This window comes from Mesoplodon bidens, assembly GCF_964165515.1.
Source record: "Mesoplodon bidens genome assembly, chromosome: 2".
NCBI lineage: Eukaryota > Metazoa > Chordata > Mammalia > Artiodactyla > Ziphiidae > Mesoplodon > Mesoplodon bidens.
Genome location: NC_138177.1, coordinates 71878878 through 71896929, shown reverse-complemented (window position 1 = coordinate 71896929; position 18052 = coordinate 71878878). Strand labels below are relative to the sequence as shown.

General features: G+C 51.0%; 1 protein-coding gene across 8 annotated transcripts in view; it reads right to left on the bottom strand.

The window, feature by feature from the left end:
• ARHGEF11 (Rho guanine nucleotide exchange factor 11) overlaps positions 1-18052 on the bottom strand; it is a 113873-nt gene that overhangs the window by 11053 nt on the left and 84768 nt on the right. For 4 of the 8 annotated variants that reach the window (XM_081256683.1, XM_081256690.1, XM_081256688.1 and 1 more), the window contains 16 exons: positions 16765-16863; positions 15227-15269; positions 14022-14118; positions 13737-13859; positions 11077-11100; positions 9817-9961; positions 9450-9549; positions 8633-8662; positions 5480-5606; positions 2552-2731; positions 2416-2463; positions 2006-2193; positions 1598-1744; positions 1237-1316; positions 1007-1132; positions 316-433 (listed from right to left, as the gene is read on the bottom strand). In XM_081256683.1, the coding sequence (XP_081112809.1) occupies positions 316-433; positions 1007-1132; positions 1237-1316; positions 1598-1744; positions 2006-2193; positions 2416-2463; positions 2552-2731; positions 5480-5606; positions 8633-8662; positions 9450-9549; positions 9817-9961; positions 11077-11100; positions 13737-13859; positions 14022-14118; positions 15227-15269; positions 16765-16863 (1675 nt within the window). The remainder of the gene's footprint in view (positions 1-315; positions 434-1006; positions 1133-1236; positions 1317-1597; positions 1745-2005; positions 2194-2415; positions 2464-2551; positions 2732-5479; positions 5607-8632; positions 8663-9449; positions 9550-9816; positions 9962-11076; positions 11101-13736; positions 13860-14021; positions 14119-15226; positions 15270-16764; positions 16864-18052) is intronic. The other 4 variants (XM_081256685.1, XM_081256689.1, XM_081256686.1 and 1 more) reach the window with 3 other exon arrangements.

The following is an 18052-nucleotide window of genomic DNA, read 5'->3' as shown; positions in this document are numbered from 1 at the left end:
ACGATCCTCAGAGCAGCCAAGGTGCCCTCTGTGCGCTAACCTGTGTCACTCAGATGCTTCCCTCTGATCTGCACAGAGGCCCCACACAGGCCAGAGGCAGCCCTTACCTCCTCCTGCTGCTCAGCACCTTAGTTTTGCCAAAGCACATTTACAATCGTTACCTTCTTTGAGAGTGACCGTAACAACACAAGGATGAAGACCCTGAAGACCAGAGAGGTCGAGTGACTTGCTAAGGACACAGAGCCAGTCAGTGCTAGACCCAGGCTCTGAGCTGTGGGCTGCTGCCTCCCCACGGCAGCCTTCTGCGAGCCCTACCCTCCGTGTGCTTGATGATGTTCTCCAGCAGCAGTGGGTACTTGGTGAGCCGCTGCATCTCAGAGATGATGAGGTCTCTAAGCTGCAGGCGCCGGCACTGCGGGTGGCTCTCAGCCTCCTAGACACAAGGAGGAACAGAGGAAGACGTACGTCAGCCTGGATTATGAGCTGGCCGTGGGCTCAGGACACGGAGGATTGTGCGAATGCCAAAGAGGTCCTAATCCCAGAGGATCACTTAGAAACGGAGGTGGCAGCTGCTTGCTTAAATATTTAGGGAAAGGTTGGTGGGGGCAGGAAGACAGCAGCCCAAAAAGGGGATATGGTCAAATAAGCCACATAAAGCAGGTATTATTCCCACTTTATAGACAAAGGAAACTGAGATCCATCTAAGTAAATACAGGCACTGGTAGGTGAGCGGGGCCTTCTGATGGCCAGTCCAGTGTCTCCGTCTTGAGAGCAAGTACGTGTCAGTGTTTCTGAAGAGGGGGCGTTGGGGAGGGTGTGGATGGAGCAGCAAGTTGCCGTTTACCCTCCCCTGTAGAGAGAAGAGGCCAAGCGCCTGGAGCTGGGGGCCAGGAGGGGAGTCCGGGAGATTGTGGGTGAACCCGGGTAATTGTCCCCCTCCGTCTTATCGAGTGAGCTATGACTGAACTGGCTGCTTTCGGTGGCGATGAGGGGAGGCCGAGCGTACCTGCATGAAGAGCTGGAACCGGCTCTCCTTGCGCTGCCTGGTCTTGATCAGCTCCAGGGCGATGGACTGATAGGAGCAGAACTGCGCGGCCACCTGCTGGAGCTCCTCCCGGGCGGGGCCGTCAAACTGAGAGGCAGAAGGGACACCACACGGCCCCAGCCTCACACCCCTGCCTGGGACCGCTCCCCCCGACCTCCTCTGCCACCTCCTCCAGGCCTGGGCAGCCATACCCGAGCCAGCATGAGGTCACTGACTTCTTTGATGATGGGGCCCTCCTCCCGGAGCTTCCTCATGGCTTCACACCAGGAATCTGGGGCAAGGAAAAAAGACAGAAGTGCCTGGGGTTGAGCCGCATGGCCGGGCCCTTCATGACGAGAGGAGAGGGATCTGACGGCAGGGCCGTGGGGCAGGGTCTCAAGTCATTTCACTTGTGGGGGGCTGGAATGCTGATGTTCAGGCTGCATGTCAGGTTCTCTAACCAAAGAGGACTGTTGGGGGCTATCTGCTCGGGGGGTCCTGGCATGCGGGCAGAGTTGGGGCAGAAACCTGAAGGCTGGCCAGGGAAGGGGGCAGGCGGGGTGGGCTCCTCACTGTGGATCTCGATGAGCTCGGGCAGGTTGGGGAAGAGCCGCGCCAGCTCCTCCCGGGGCAGCAGGCCCTCCTTCTTCATCCGCTGGTAGAAGATCAGGTCCAGCACCCGGAGTGTGCGCAGATGGGAAGCCTCTGTCACAAACAGCTCTGAGCGGGGGCAGTGACGAGAAGGGGCAGAAAGACAGAGGGAAAGCCCGTCAGCAAGGATCTCGTCACTACTGTGACCTCCAAACCATCTTTGGTGCTGGTTTCAGATGGTGCGTCAACTTCTCTCTCCCCAGGGGCCAGAACTGAGGTGGCCCTTACAGGAACCACAATGCGGCCGCTCTCGCCCCCAGGCCCACCACTATTTTCTCTACCACCATCTGCGCCTGAGGCGCTCTGCACCTGGTCCCGCCTGAGTCTCACCGTTGATGACCTCCTGCCGGTCAATTTCCCTCTGGCTTAGCCCAGCCACCACATCCTTGCCCACTGTATGCTGCCAGTTTTGGGCATCGGGCTCTGGCTCCAGGTCAGACAGCTGGCCCAGATCATCTTCTAGGAGGTTGGGGAGGAGGGCGTCTGCGCAGAACCCCAAGCTGGGGGACTCAATGCTCCTGGGGGAAAACAGGCAGCTTGGCATCACACGGAGGAAAAACTCAAACACGGGGCTTGTCCTTCCGCCTCCTGCCCACCCTGCTTGCCGGGGGCCCATGGGAAGCCAGCGGGCCACGAAGAGGAGCTGCACCACCAGCCGGCCCCTGGAAGGGGAGCGGGGGCAGCTGAGCATGGCTGGGACACGGACACCTAACAGAGGCGCTACGGCACCCATCACTCACCTGCGGCCCATTTTTGGGGTGAAGGGAGGGGTTGGGTTCTCAAGAGACCTGTGGAGAGAATGTCAACTCTCAGCAACCCTCTGCTCCTGCCCGGCCCCCAAGATATCAGCGGGCTGAGCCCCTGAGCCCTACCCACCTGGTGGAGAGGCTGGAGGCAGAGGACGAGGCTGACTGGTGGAGGCGGGCGGCCTCTGCGGCCGCGTCCATGTCCACGTCGCTGCGAGAACGGGGCACATTCTCTGCCTTCCGGGACCGCTTCATCTCCTCCCGGCCCTTCAGGCTCTCAGAGCGGCCCAGGCGAATCTCTGAGCGAGAACTGGATGGAGAGGGCAAAAGACCTTGGGGTCTTATAACTGGCCAGCTTTGATCTGCTGCCCCATCTCAGCGGTGCCTCAGCGCTTCCACCCCAAACACCAGACCCAAAGGGTCCCAACTCCCGGTGGCAGACGCTGCTCAGTGACAAACCACTTCTGCTATAAAATCCTTCCTTTCCCCAGCCCAGCTGGATGGACAGAGCCTCTCAACTTCCTTGTGACTGGTCAGGAAGGGATCCCAACAGGAAGGTGAAATCTGGGACTAACAGAATCAGACTTGTGGGGTATCCGGATGCCAAAGACCCCAAGTCCCCGTCAGGAAAGCTGTGGACACCAAAGTCCCTCATCAGGGACAACAAGGTCCCACCCTCCCCGCCGCTGGCCATCTCATGGCCAGCTCATCTGGCCCTCTGCTTTGGAACAGGTCGGCTCCCACCTTGGACTCTGCTTGAGGCGGATCTCTCCTTTTACAAGATCTTTTAAGAGGGAAGTAAAAGCACCATCTTCACACACTCCTTAGTATTCTCCACACTGCCTGTCAGAAAATTCTATCTGCTGTTGAATTCCCACCCCTCCAGTTGTGATGTGGATTGTGGATTTCTTCCATTCTTATCCTGACAGCATCCTTCCTAGGCTTCCAGTCCCCTCTTGGGAGCAGACCAGCTTGGGAGGGTGCTTACAGGGGTCTGTTTACTGATGGGCAGGAACCTGCTCCCTGGCCTACCATGCTTGGCCACTGAGTATCTGTGGGGCTTGATGAGATGCTGACGACTGGGTGTTGCTCTTTTTTGAGCCCTGCAGTGCATCAGCCCTGTGACAGCTGGCATCTCTGACCCCTAGCTGCCCCAAGATGGTGCCTCCCCCCATGGTCCTGCTGGGCTAGTTCTTTGCTGACATTATTACTCATCTACATCCTGCTCTGCCTCTAGGACAACAGAAGGCCTGGAGAGTCTGGAGAGCTCTTAATAGCACAGCAGGTTGCTGCAGAGAAGGAGGCAAATGCCTTGGTCTCCATTCATCAAGTCTCTCTGAACTGCCAGAGGATCCGAATGCCGCTCCCCCGCCCAGGTCCTGAGGGTTCGTCTGCAGGGTTAGAAACCATACTACCAGCTGATGCCCTACTGAACTCACCCCCTGAAGTCTGACAGAACAATTGCAACACAGACTAACTCAAAACTTTCACCAGTGCCCCACAATGGGTCACTTCAGCACCCAACAAACCTCATGCAGTGAGGTTCCTGGGGCTTCTTTCAAGTACCCAGAAGTGAGTAATGATCCCACCAAGAAGTGAGGCATACAACCCACCTCTGGCCAAAAACTCCTAGACTATTGCTGCCTAGAATTGGAGGCTTCTTATACCAGTTTAGTTTCTACGACAACCTCTGACCCACCATGCTGCCGATGCCATTTCTTCTAAGATTGTCAGTGAACTCATAACCAACAAATCCAAAGGCTTCTGCTGAGAGTAGATTTAGAATCCCAATGAATGTCTCAGGGCAAATTTACCTGACAACCTGAAGAATACGTTTACAAATGGTCTCAAATATTTCCTCAAAATGTTGATAGTATATCTTATAATTGTACATTTGATACATCTGTAAGATCACATCTACCCCAGCAATTATATAATTTGTATATTTAAGTTACTCGGTAATATTAGAACTCAACCTCTGACCCCAGTACAAATCTAACCTTTATCTTGCCGAAATCTTTGTTAATTCTCACTATGGCAAAATCTTTTAATGAGTATTAAGCTTATAAAGGCTTAGTATAAACAGAAAGGAGTAACCCTGCATACAAGCAGGAATGTTCGACTTACAGTTTGATAATTAGTTATTTCAGGGGTAAAGTGGTTTGACTAATCAGGCTGCTACATGCTGACTTGCCTTTGGGTCTGCCTTTGGTCCAGCTCAGCAGTGCACACAGGAACTATTTTTGTATACACAAGACCACATTTACTATACCTCAGGTGTGACTTAAGGAATTTGCGAGGATGTTTCTGACTACAGGCAGTTTTCACTTTAAGTGCTGGCTACAGAATTTTAGACATGACTTGATGGCTGTCATGCCACAGTCAAGAGCAAGTCTAAGAGTACATTTCACCACCAGAGAAGGGTTCTTCTCAGAATCCGGCCAAAGGTGGAGAATGTGAGCAATGTCACAGCCTCCATTCCCCTTTTTCTTCTTGAAAGAGGAGCAGTTTGTTTTGAATCAATGACCTTTCTATTTCTTCGCTGAGATGTACATCTGATGCCCAAGTTACACAGTCTGCCTTGAAAGCAGCCAGCAGAACCTCATCTCTAGCTCTCTTCTTCACGGGCGCCACAGACTGTCTTTGGCCTGACTTCCTTATTGCCCAGGATTTCCCTTCGCCCCACTCTGTACTCTTCTCTAGCCTTGTCATTTAGGGTTTCCTGACTAGCTGCTTTATAACATAATCTAGCTCATTCTTGGGGTGGAGGCTACTGAGTGGCCAGGGGGTGAATCCAAAGGAAATTTGAAAGGCATATGGTTCTTGGACTGGAAGGTCAGGGGCCCTGCTCTCTCTCCCGCTGGCCTGATCACCAACACATAGTATGTCTTCTTCTGAACATACCCAGGCGGGGAGGTTGGGGGACAGGGAGAGAGCTCTGTAGTGGGAGCCTTACAGTCTAGTGGGGGGTAAAGTAGCTGGCGTTGAACCTTAGCCCTGAACCCTGCCCACACTCCCCTCCCTGGGCAGCCGGCAGGCCCCATCCAGCCACTGCTACCTGTCGCTCTCCAGCAAGTCCTCGGGAAAGCTTCCTGTTGAGAGTCGCTGCATCCCAGGCTCTGGGGCATCGCACTGCTGGTTGTTCTCAAAGTGCTGAATCATGTTCCTCACGTTGCCTGGTTTGACTGGAAGCAGAAGAAAGATAATGAAAGATACTCTGCTTTCTGTTCAGGGATGACTTCTCGGGGCCCTCGCTCCCCTCTAGCCCAGAAGACAGCGATGAGCAAGCATGGATGAGAACAGCATGGGGCTGAGGGTCAGGAGACATGATATGAGCCCTGGCTCTTCTACTATGTGGTGTGGCACGGGCAGTCCCTCCACCTTTCTGGGGGCTACTCTTTCCTCAGATGCAAAATGAGAGGGTTTGAAAGTGCATTTGCTATGGATACTTCTTTTGGCTCTCACATTCTTTATTACAGTGATTCTCACGCTTGAGAATCATTACTAGGTTATTCCCAAGAGCCATATATGTGTTAAAAAAAGTTAGCCGGGAAGACCAAAAACACATCAACCTTGGTATAATTTGGCCAGGTTGCCAAATTTACCAAGCACTTTTCAAATTTATACTACTTTTAGAGTTCACCATTTCTGGTTTTCCTGGACTCTCCTTTCTGTTCTTTCTGCCCTCACCCCCACCTCTTCCTCTCCATCATTAAAGAATCAGACCCTCCATTACCAGTGAGGGGGGTCTTAGCAGGTACAGAGGAGAGATGTCACTCTCTGGCATTCAAATTCCAGATGCTTTTCAAAGCTAAGACAAAAGAGAGCTGTTCTTGTTCAAAGTAGAGAAGGCAGGTAAGAGAGTAAAAAGGTGTAGGTGATGCCATGTGGAGACCCTGGAGAAGAAAGCTCAGGCCCAGGGGCTCTGTGGTTCCTATCTCCAAAGTCGATTAGCTCAGCTCCAGGTCCAGGATGTCAGAATAGGAGTTGGGCTAAAGATGCTGCTCTGCCCGGACCAATGGAAGGATAATGGGATGGGGAAGGCAAGACAAACAGCCCCAGGCGCCAGGCCCTGGTCCTAACCACACTAACCAGAGATTCTGACATCGAAATATACAAATTTATAAATCTCCCTGTGTATCTAAACTTGAGATTCGTAAGAAAATTTCCAAGCCAGAGGAAACAGAAAAACATTTAGCTGGTCTCTTCAAAGCTCACAATTTCATATCCTTTAGGCAGGTAATGTTTTTCTAAAACTGCAAAATAGGTGGCTGCGTATATGTGTTAGGAGTAGGGACTGTTACCATCACTCCCATTTTGGAGATCTGAGTCAGATCTGCCTGTCCCAGACTGAATGTGCATCTGGGCCTTGGGGCAACTGCAGCAGCCAGGGTCAGCTGTGCAGCCACAGCCCGGAGCATCCCTGGCTGGGTGATGACGTGGGAGCCTGGGAACGTCCTATAACAGAATGCCTCCGGGCAGAGCCCATTGTTCCCTCTCCCATGGGCCACTTGGAAAAGACCCAGTTCTTGGGATATAGTTACACCCTAGCTGTGACAAGGAACAGGTGTGGCCCTGAGATTTGGTATAACTGAATAACCCAGAGTAACAGGGGAAAAAGACACGTAGAAAGGAATGCGTTTTTGAAAAGGGCAAAGTTTTCATCAGTAACCTTTGCTCTCCCGTTCCTCCATTCTCTGAATAACAATGAAACTAAACAAAAGTGAATTATATGTCACTAACAATCAGATACTTTCACTAATAAACAGGGGCAATAGCTGATGATCCTAAACAGCAAGGTTCTCAATACTGAGGCTTTCTAGCTTTGGTGGGTGTTTGGTCTTTAGATACGCATACAGACTCGTCTGATGTCCTGGGAACTTGAGAACATCAAATCAAACCATGAAATGACAATAGAAAGATATGACTCAAAGAGATGGTGAATACCCAGCATCCTTATCCTCTCTTGGGATCAGCAAACCTACCCTGGGTGTTCCTGTTCCCTCTCAGGCTGACATAAAGCAAGCAGCTTGGGCAGGGCTGCTCGGTCTCAGGCCTGCTGCTTGCCTCATGCCTGCCTCGGGCAGGGTGGATGGGAGGAGGTATGTGTTAAAAACTAAGGGCCTGGGTTTCAAGGCCATTCTTTTATTTTTTCCATTGTTTTATAGACTTTTTTTCTCCTAATATTTCTTTACTTATATTGTTTAAAATAGCATAACAAGTCTAGGGATTTAACTTGAAAAATAATTTTGAAAATCATTATCTTTAATTGTCACTAATTTATATAAAGTGAATTCTAGCAACAGATTAATTTCCTGATTGCATCTCACTGCTATCTCTCCCCTTGATTTACTACAGAACCTAGAAAATATTAATCACTTTAACTGTACGCATATGGACCTCACTGATGGGAAATGAACCTGCCCAGTTCTAGGTTCTAAGCTCCTCTGGGTTAATGTCTGTTATATATGTATTTATTTTTGATACATAGAGTCTAGAAGATATTAGGCCTCTAACATACATACGTTAGGGTCATTCTCTTTAACTGTTGCAGTGACGCTGTGCTGGCAAAGGTAAGAGTCAGGAGATGAAGGTGCTACAGTGAAGGACTTAAACAAAGGAGATGATAGAAATGAAAATATCCCAAGGCAAAACTGCTGAAGACCCATTAGGTACTACAAACAACCCCATATAACATTCAAAACTGAGGATTTTATTATTTCAATTGAAAACAAAAATCTGAGGAACTTGTACAGGACATTTCAACATGCGAGGGTTTCCCTCATTTACAAAGAGCCCTGGACTTTTGAAGCGCATCCACGGAGAGCTGACAGAATGAGAGAAAGGCTGCAGGCCGTGGACCAGTCTTGGAGAGCCTAGAAGCTGGCCTCTGCCAGCACTGCCAGGAGGAGCTGCATGGTGCCGGGGGGCAGTGCCCCGGCCCCTCCCACCCTGCCTTAGGTAGGCAGAGTCCTGCGCCCAGCGTGAGGGCAGGAGCCTCTGGGCAGGCACCCCTGGGCAGGTGTTTGTGTCATGGGGAGCTTTAGCAGCATGGAGGAACATACGAGAGTAATGGAGTGAGGAAAGGGAGGGAGGAAAGAGAGCCAGGACAGGAGGTGATGAAGGAGAGGGGAAGAAGGGCAGACAGGACTTGGGAAATGGAAACTCAATGCTAATGCAAAGAAAAACCCAAAGAAAATGGTCCTTTTACCTTCCACAGGGGACAAGGGAATATGAAATGCTAAAAGAAAACAAACAAAAACAAAAGTAAACCATGAAAAGTCAAATTAATGTTTCAAGAGTCAAAATAAAAATTACATCAAGCTGGAAAATGAAAGGTAGTGGCAAAAATCAGGGCTGATCTAGTAGAGTCCCCTCCTCTCCCCTTCCCCCAAGGCAGCAGTTTCAGGAAAGGCAGGAGGCCCATGCCATGGCCCTTCCCAGATTCCCAAGACTAACACTGGGGTCTTAAGATAATGACTGGGAGGGCCAGCAGCAGTGTCCAGACAGATGACACACAATTGGGAAGAGATCGGTGACAGGATCCATGGAGGTCTGGGTTACTGATGGCATGAGGGGAGCCTCTGGGTCCCAAACCTGCTCCCCTTCCACCTAGTTCTGCTTAATTGAAACCCTCCATCAAGGGCCCATAATTGCTCCCAACACACAGGCCCTCAGGAGGACAGACAAGTCCATGGATGAAGGTGAAGGAAGCACTGACTGTCAACAGGGCAATCTTGCCAAGGGGGAGATACTCCTCTGCATGGCTGTTCAGTATCTACAACTGTCTCTGAGTTCCTAGACCCAGGGACTGGCTCGGCCTCCTTGGCTCTGAAGCAGTTCCCTGTACCTCAGGAGCCGTCACTGGGTGTGGCAAGGGGAGAATGCAGTAGCACCGAGAGGAAGCTGCGACCTTAGAGTTTGTTTGGGCCTTTGGCTGCCAGAAGCACAGAAAGGCCCTCTGCCAACATGCTGGCCTGCGAAGGGGCTGACGTCCCTGTCCAAGGCTTTGCTCCCCAAATACTCACTGCTCTGGGAAGAGCTTTTGGGCTTCCCGATGTACTTGAGGATGGGGTTTCGCTTCTTGTCCTCCAAGGCATCCTTTTCTTTCTTGGAATTGCTGCTCTGCTGAGATAAGAGACACTAGGGTTTGGAGAAGGTCCCAGTACCCAGACTGGGCCACTGGTCACCGTGTTACTGCCTCTATGACTAGCCCTAAACAAGCAACTGGAAAGCAGGCTCATGCTTGTATCTGATCTAGCACATCTGCTTCCGGTCTGGGACTGGAGGGAGGGAGAGGGCTGCTCTAGTTTGGGGATTCTCAATGACTCTCCAGGTCTGCCTCAGCGCAGGAACCGTGCCAAGAGATGATTCTTTCTAGGGGAGCTCTGTCACCTTCTTGGTCTTCGGGAAGAAGGGTAGCCACTTGTCCTTGTCAGGAGCGGACTGGGCCTTCTCAGCCGTGTTGGAAGGTCGTGCTTCTCGAAGACGGATGCCCGCATGGCTCATGTAGGTATTGAGGGCGAAGTCCATGGGGGCACTGTAAAAGAGGAATGGGGGCGGTGAATCGGAAAGCGCCAGCAGGTGGAAGGGCTGGGACTCTGCTTTACACAAGCTCCTCACCACCACCCAGTGGGGTGGCGAAGGGCCAGGGCATTCAGAGGGAGGCCCAGAATATTCAGATGGGACAGCAGGCAGAAGTCGGAGAAAAGTCTTGGCTGGCATGACTCCCAGAAGAAATCGTATTCTTTTCCTCCACAGAACGCTCCCTAACAAGGGGACAGTGGTCAGTGGAAGGACGCGTCAGTTCACCAAAACATAAGCAGCTAAGCCATGGGCGACAGTTGAGGCCCACAGCTAATGTCCTCAAGCACATACACAGGGGTGGGGTGGCAAAGGGATGCGCAGAAACACCAACCGGCCCCTGCAAGTCCAGGTAAGCTGCCTTTGCCACCACCCACCCCAAGTACAAGGAGAAAAAGAGATGGAAATGATCTGTCAAGTAGCTTCCAACTGCCACAGATGAAACTGTCCAGAGCTCTGTGTTTAAAACTGTATTTGCCTCTCAATTCGGTAGACAGATTATCCACTTTGTGGATTCAATGAAGCAAATGTTTCGGCCCTGGCTTTCGTCTTCTCTGAAACAGACTTCTAACCCCATCTTCTCTCCCTTATTGAGTGCGTGAATGCACTCTCATTTTAACACTGGCTACTGAGAAACAAAGAGACATGTATATAGGCTTCAAGGAAAAAAAAATGTGCCAACAGAGGAAGCGTGCTGTACCCTAGCTCCCCTCTGCAGGTGCTGCTAACACAGGCTGATTCTATCACTGCTCCTTTCGGTGGTTTACAAGAAAGAAGTGGGGAGGCAGACACAGGGCTAACGTGGGTGGAGAAGAGGAGGCCAGGAAGGGGAGTGCTGGCAGCTTGGTGTCTTCACACTGAGGAGCAGACCCACGTCCCAGGCAGTGATCCCCGAGTATCAGGGCCTGGGCCTCATGACCTCCTTGCGGGTACACAGACATCTGGAAACTAAACTTGGACAGACGGTGATCCTCTGAAGCTAGGGACTCCCCTATGATTGGCAGAGATGCGATGCCCAGTAGCTCAACCCCACTCCTTCCCACCTTGATTCAACCACACAGACTCACTCACCTCCTGTCTTCCTCGTATTTGGACCTGTAACAAAAGAAAGAACAGATGACTCAGACTGCAAAGGCAGAGGCTCGTCTGCCTGTGCAAGACTGGGAGGAGGGTAAGTTCTTTCCTAGAGGAAGGGAGCAGGTGACGAAAGGGAGGAGGATGATAAAAAGGTCAGACTCAGACTCTTGGTCTCAGCTCTGGAGCCAGCTTGGGGCTCAGGAGGTGAGGGTTCTCATTCCTCCGAGGGGCTCAGTTAGCACCAGAGTGATGGTGATGATGGTGTCCTTCCAGCTAAAAGGAAGGGGAATGAGGCAGATACAGCTCCTCACTTGGTATCTGTTCCAGCCTCTGAAGCTATCACGGAGGAAGAGGCTCCTCTTTGTGTCCACCTAGAACTAAATTAGAAGGGTTGGGCTGACACTGAGGCAAGAGGAAAGAAGATGAGGGCACAGAGATAATACCTTGAGACCTGATTCAGAGGAACCTATTTAAAAGAGGTTAATGGTAACAGCAACTAATACTGTGTGCTCATTACGGGCCAGGCACTATTCTAAGCTATTTACACGTATAATATTTACACTCAAAATAATAGGTCTCATATCTTCATCTAACGAAGCTAGCGCTTGCTTCTTTTAAATAGAAGCCTTTATAATAAGCAGGGTGCCTGTGCTGTCAATAATAACCCCCACATAACTCTGTGGTGCCTACGACCTCAGAACAGGCTCGGTCAGGTTTTGCCACCATCCCTGGCATGGTCGGGGTGATTAGTGCCATCTGACTGCTAGGGAAACTAAGGCCCAGAAAGATTCAGGGTTTGGCTGAGGGTTAGAAGGTTGTTTTCAAAGAATATACCCTTCCTGTGGGACCTCATCTGGTCTCATCTCCAACCCGGATCTCTTGTCAAATGCCAGATTCATCTATGCAGTTGTCTACTCAAATCTCCAGTTTGATGTCTAAAGATTGCAGATTTTGACACGACCGAGACTGAGCTCCCGGTTTTCTACCACAAAACTGTCCCTCACACAACTGTCCCTAACTCGACTGATGGCACCTTTGTCCTTTTAGTTGTTTAGGTAAGAACTGTGGAGTCTTCCCTGGTTTTCCTTTCTCTCACATCCTATACATCAATTTTTAGGAAATCCTCCTGTTGGTTCTACTGTCAAAACATACTTGGAGCTGACCTCTCTTCACACCCTCCATCGCCAATTCTCTGGTCGGAGCCCTACTGCGTGGGTTCCCGTAACTGATCTCCCTGTTTGGAACCCCTCCTTGTTCTCCCACCACCCTCCACCCACCCTCGAGTCTCTCACAGCTCCAGTGGCTCCTAATTCACTGAGAGAAAAAAACTAAAGACCTTAAAACAGTCCACAGGCTCTGCGAGGCTGCTCTTCTTGTTACCTCTCTGACTTCAGCACTTAGCTTCTTAATCTTCTCTGGCCACACTGGTCTCCTACTGTTCCTCAAATACATCAAGCACATTCGTACTTTGCCCTGGTTGTTCCCTCTGCCTGGGATGCTCTTCCCCCAGGATATTTCCAAGGATGACCCCCTCACTTTCTTCAGTTGCCCAAATGTAACTTTCTGGATGAGGCTCTATTTGAAATTGCAACCCACTAGCTCAGGTGCTCCTGACCCCCCTCAGCCTGCTCTATTTCCCCCCCTCCCCCCAGCCTTATTTTCTAACATAGTATACAATTTACTTATTTATTATATACTGCTTTCTCTTCCCACAATAACGTAAGCCCCACGAGCATTGTTGTTTGTTTACTAATATATCCAGGAGCCTAGAACACTGCTTAGCATCAGTGGGGACTCCACAGAAATTTGCTGGATTGAAATATCACTGTTAGTAGAGACTAACGAGATCATCTAGCCCAATCTCTGTCATTTTAGATGAGACCAAGGTAGACGAAATGGCTTGATCAAGGTCACACAACTACTCGGGACTTCCCTGGCGGGTCCAGTGGTTAGGACTCTGCGCTTCCATTGCAGGGGGCACGGGTTTGATTCCTGGTCGGGGAACTAAGATCCCACGTGCCTTGCAGCGCAGCCAAAAAAAAAAAAAAAAAAAAGTCAACACAACTATTGAGTGGAAAGAAGTACTGGGGTGAAAAATCTACCTCTAAGCCTGCAAGTGTCCCTACAAAGTCATCCCAGGCACCTGGGACACTTTTAGAAAATAAGACTGGAAAGATGCAACCACAGCAGCTGTGCCAGAAGTTTCTTAATAAGTTTAGTTAGGCTAGTCCTTTGATGTGATTAGTTAAAAATAGTTCAATTTCCCATGAACCACCTGCCTCCTGAAGGAACTTTATTCCCTGGAGAATCACAGCGTGGTTCTCACACTCAGCATCAGATATGACCTTACAGCAAAAAGGGAGAACCGTCACGAAGAGGCTAGGGAGGGGAAGCAGAAAGCTCCCTGCATTCCTGGAGCCCGTGGTTTGTCATAATCACCAAATTACTGTCAGGAGCCCCAGGCTCTGCAACTCCCTAGAAATTCCTGCAGCCCCAGCCTGAGAAATGAAGCAGGAGGGCTGGACTCTCCCCATCTTTCAGGGGAAGACTTATCAGGCAAGCAGTGGAAGAGTGGGAGAGGTTGGGAAACAGACCCACAAAATACATCAATCTGTGCAGCATGTTCAGGGGGTAGAAGTGGATCGGAGACTCACAAAATGTCTCCTAGGGCAGCCAGCTGCTTCTCTGCCACCTGGCGCTCGCGGAGAGGGTCCCCATCCAGGTCCAGCAGGTCGTTTTCACCATACAGGCTCCCCAGCCCCAGAGTGCGCTTTGTTCTGAGCCAGAGAGACACACAGAGAAAGAAACACATGTACATCATTGCTGGACAGAGAGTGAGGCGCACATACACACATCACAAGAGATGCACACACACCACAGGGGAAAGAGAACGGGTGAGGAGGCAGGGGAGAGAGCAGGAGGTGGGGGGCGCCAGGTACCTGTAGTCATGGATCTGCTCCTGGATCTCTGGCATGGCTGCCTCCTGAGCCTCACAGAGAACAGTGCGCACGTCCTCGCCGCTCCGCAGGCGCAGGTCTGCGGTGGGAGCCGAGGGGAGACAGATAGGGGAGGGATGTCAGGAGGAGGAGGTTATATGCTGAGCATCTTCAAGCCTCTTAGCTCCCTGGGGGCACCGGGAGGGGAAGCTGGCTTTCTGCCCTCCTGTTAACCAAGGGAAGTGGAGGCCTGGATCTACCAGGTCATTCTTGAATTCAGGACTGGAATCCTGACATCCAAGTCCCAAGACAAGGACAAAAACATTTTCAGGGTGTTCTACACTCCATTAAGTGGGGAAATATTAAAGTCCCTCTCCGGATGTGTCTAGACGCTGCTGCCCTCTGACATCATGTGCAGACCTCTGAGAGGCTCATTCTCCTTCCACTGACCCAGGGCCAGCTCGCAAGGCTGAAAAAGGCAAGGAAACCTAACTCCCCACCAGAAACTGGAAGGTGTCTCTCCTGTCCCTACATTCACCCTCTGCCTGTGCCCATAAGCTTTCCTATCATCTGGGCCTGTAAAGTGCCTCTTTTCCAAGGCAGCTTCAAACTATTACCTCTAGAAAGCTCCCATGATTAGCCTCTCAGACTGATATCCTCTTTCTACCACCTCCCTCAGCTCTTCTAGTCGTGGCTTGAGAGTGAGAAGGGAGCACAGCAACTGCCTCGTTCCCTGCCTCCTCACTCTGTGTGAGTTGAGGAGCTCAAACGAAACCAGAAGAACAAAAATACTCCGGAGATCCTGACCCTGCAGGTGGGGTGGAGCGAGGCACTGGTTTCTGTATTTTTAAAGAAGAATTCCCCAAGGGATCCTGATGCTCGACCAGGCTTAGGAATCCAATTTCCTCTTTGTACAGATGAGCCGACTGAGGCCCAGAGAGGTCACATGGAAGGTTGGTAGGAACGACCCCGGTCTCCTAACCGAGTCTTGTCTCCCCGCAACAAGCTCCCAGGCAGGGTCTGTTCTGTCTGTGCTTGTCCGTAAGCTACCGTGAGGAGTTCTGGAGGAACTGTCCCTATTTCCCCCTATCTGAGAACAGCTGCCCAAGGCAGGGACTATGTCCCCCCGACCCCCCGCCCCTTCCTGAGGGCCCAGCACAACAAGACGGACACCAAGAGGAGACTAACCGTCCTAGGAGCCAACTTACCAATTTCAGCCTGTAACATCTCTGGGACCTTCACTCTCAGAGGCTAAAAGACAGAAGGGTGGGGGCAGAAGTGGTGAGATCCACACACCCCAGGGGATGTGGGAGATACTGTGCAGAGGCAAGGAGGGCTCCAGAACACCATCTTCTCTCTCCCTTTCCCTCCACTCACCTCTCTCCAACTGAATTCTAGGCTCGGGATTTGAGAAGTGGAATCTGAGGTGGCAAGGCAAGTTGGGACTCTACTCTGAGGGTGGCACCTGTACTCTTCCCACTCTTATTTCAAGGACATCAAGAGGCATGGAATGGAGAGGTTCCAAAAAGTGGACTGGTACCAATTTAGCAGCATGGGAGAAATCTTTATGAGGCGATTTGATGGGCTTCCCCTCTCCTTCACTCCCAAGGGAAAACTGGCCTTATGTTACCAAGTCTTCCAGTGAGCACAGTGCCTGGCTTTTTTGCTTTACGACTACCTGACAGCTGGACATTGCGGTGGTTCCATAACAGCCAACAGGGAACAACTGGCAGCTCTCACCTCCTTACTCAAGACCCACTGAAGGGGGCAAAAATAAAAATCTTGAGGAAAAGTCGTTTATTCCCCAGTCTCATTAGTCCTAGTAGCTTACTGCCAGATGAATAAAGTCATTTTGGAATTAGTTTAGTTGATCAGATTAGAAAGTCTAAGATGGGAACTGCCCTCTGCAGGCCGAGGTGCTGCCGCCAGTGGGATCCCTGACACATCCCTGGGAGCTATGTCCAGCTGCAGAGTGCTCATCCACCCCAGACACTCTGGGGTCCCCTCCCTCTGAACCCTGCCTTGGGGCAGTAAGAGCACGTCAGGCTGAACTTCAGAAATCTGGGCTCGCCTCTTGGCTCACTGATTTCTATCATCTGATGTCTCTGGGCCTCTGTTTCTTCATCCCAGGGATGGGTAAGGCAAGGGGAGTTGAAGGGAACCAGGGCATTGATCCAAGGGAGAGTAATTAGGACTTGGTGCAAGTTCTTTTTCTCCAAACATTTCAGAGACAGGCAATGTGCACTCCACCTTGCTACATGTGGGCAAAAGAGGTCCAGAGAGATCAATCTTTAGAGTGGAGCTAGGAACAGAATCCAGGAATCCTCTTTAAGAACCTGTCTCCAGGGACTTCCCTGGTGGTCCAGTGGTAAAAAGTCCGCCTTCCAACGCAGGGCACGTGGGTTTGACCTCTGGTCGGGGAACTAAGATTCCACATGTTGTGGGGCAACTGATCCCACGTGCCACAACTACTGAGCTTGCACGCCTCAACTAGAGAGAGAAAACCCACCCGCCACAACTAGAGAGAAGCCCATGCACAGCAACAAAGATCCCGCATGCCTCAATGAAGATCCCACGTGCTGCAACTAAGACTAGATGCAGCCACAAAAATAAAATAAATATTAAAAAAAACAAAAAAACCTGTCTGCATTCGGCCTGAGTGTTTTGCTTAGTTTTTCCTCTGCCTCTGAATGGCCAAACAGTATAATAAAATTGAAAATTGTAATACAGTCTATGACTGCCTTACCGCATTTTTCTCTAGGAAAATATTCCAGATGTCTTTTCCCAAGCTTCGGGAATCCTTGGGGTTTGTTTGCTGATAAACTTCTGCACACAAGTAAAAAAGCTGGGAGAGAGAAAATGGGTTAGAGCAGCGATTCTCAACCAGAGTGCTTTTGCCCTCCAGGGGACAGCTAGTAATGTCTGAAGGCTTTTTTTTTTTTTTTTTTTGCAGTACGCGGGCCTCTCACTGTTGTGGCCTCTCCCGTTGCAGAGCACAGGCTCCGGACGCGCAGGCTCAGCGGCTGTGGCTCACGGGCCCAGCCGCTCCGCGGCATGTGGGATCTACCCGCACCGGGGCACGAACCCGCGTCCCCTGCATCGGCAGGTGGACTCTCAACCACTGCGCCACCAGGGAAGCCCTGGAGGCATTTTTGATTTATATCTGGAGAAGTGCTACTGGCATCTACTGGGTGGAGTCCAGTGATGCAGCTAAAGATCCTGCCATGCACACGACAGCACCCCACAACAAAGATTTCCAAAGGTCAGTGGTGCTGAGGTTGAGAAACCCTGGCTTAGCATGTTTCAGAAACCTGTGGTAAGTCATCCCCACCCCTTGGCGCGCACACACATATTCCCCCAAAGCAATCTCTCCTCAACCCTGTATCCTCTCCACACTTGACATTTTGTCTTATACTTGTTTATCTGTTGTTTTAAAGGGTTCAGGTGTTATTTCTCTTTGTGCTGTGCCTCGTCTTCATTCAGGAATGCTTCTGAGATACCAGCGTTTGGGATGTACATGCAGGTGCTCACTGAACACCTGTTGAGCAAACAGAGGCTGACTCTGGCTTCTAACAGTGGTAGCCCCGGAAAGGAAGAGCAGCAGTGCATGCATGCCACGGGCAAGAAGTTTATTCTGGAGTACATGACAGCAGCCTCTCTCCTTCACCCCCCTTCCTAAGCAGCTGAGCACAACGACAGAAACTGGTAAGGCTGCTGGCTCTGGGCACTGTCGCAGAGCACCCCGACCTCCATCCCGTCATGATCCTCCTTGTCATCACCTTCAGACTGAAGACCTTTTACCACCTTGCCCCTCTGCCAAGCTTTCTTGTAGTAACACTGTATACTTGCAGAGGGCTGCTCTCTCAACTCCCCACTGTCAGTCTGTATGCACCTTCATTCCAAAAACCTAGAAAGACCATCTCCTCCAAGCAGACCCAGAACGACAGCTTTCTTGGCCCAGCTCTCCTGTTCCTCCCTGTGCTATCGATGCGGTTAGCAGTGAAGAATCCCTTCCACCTAGGTTGCACCTTCTT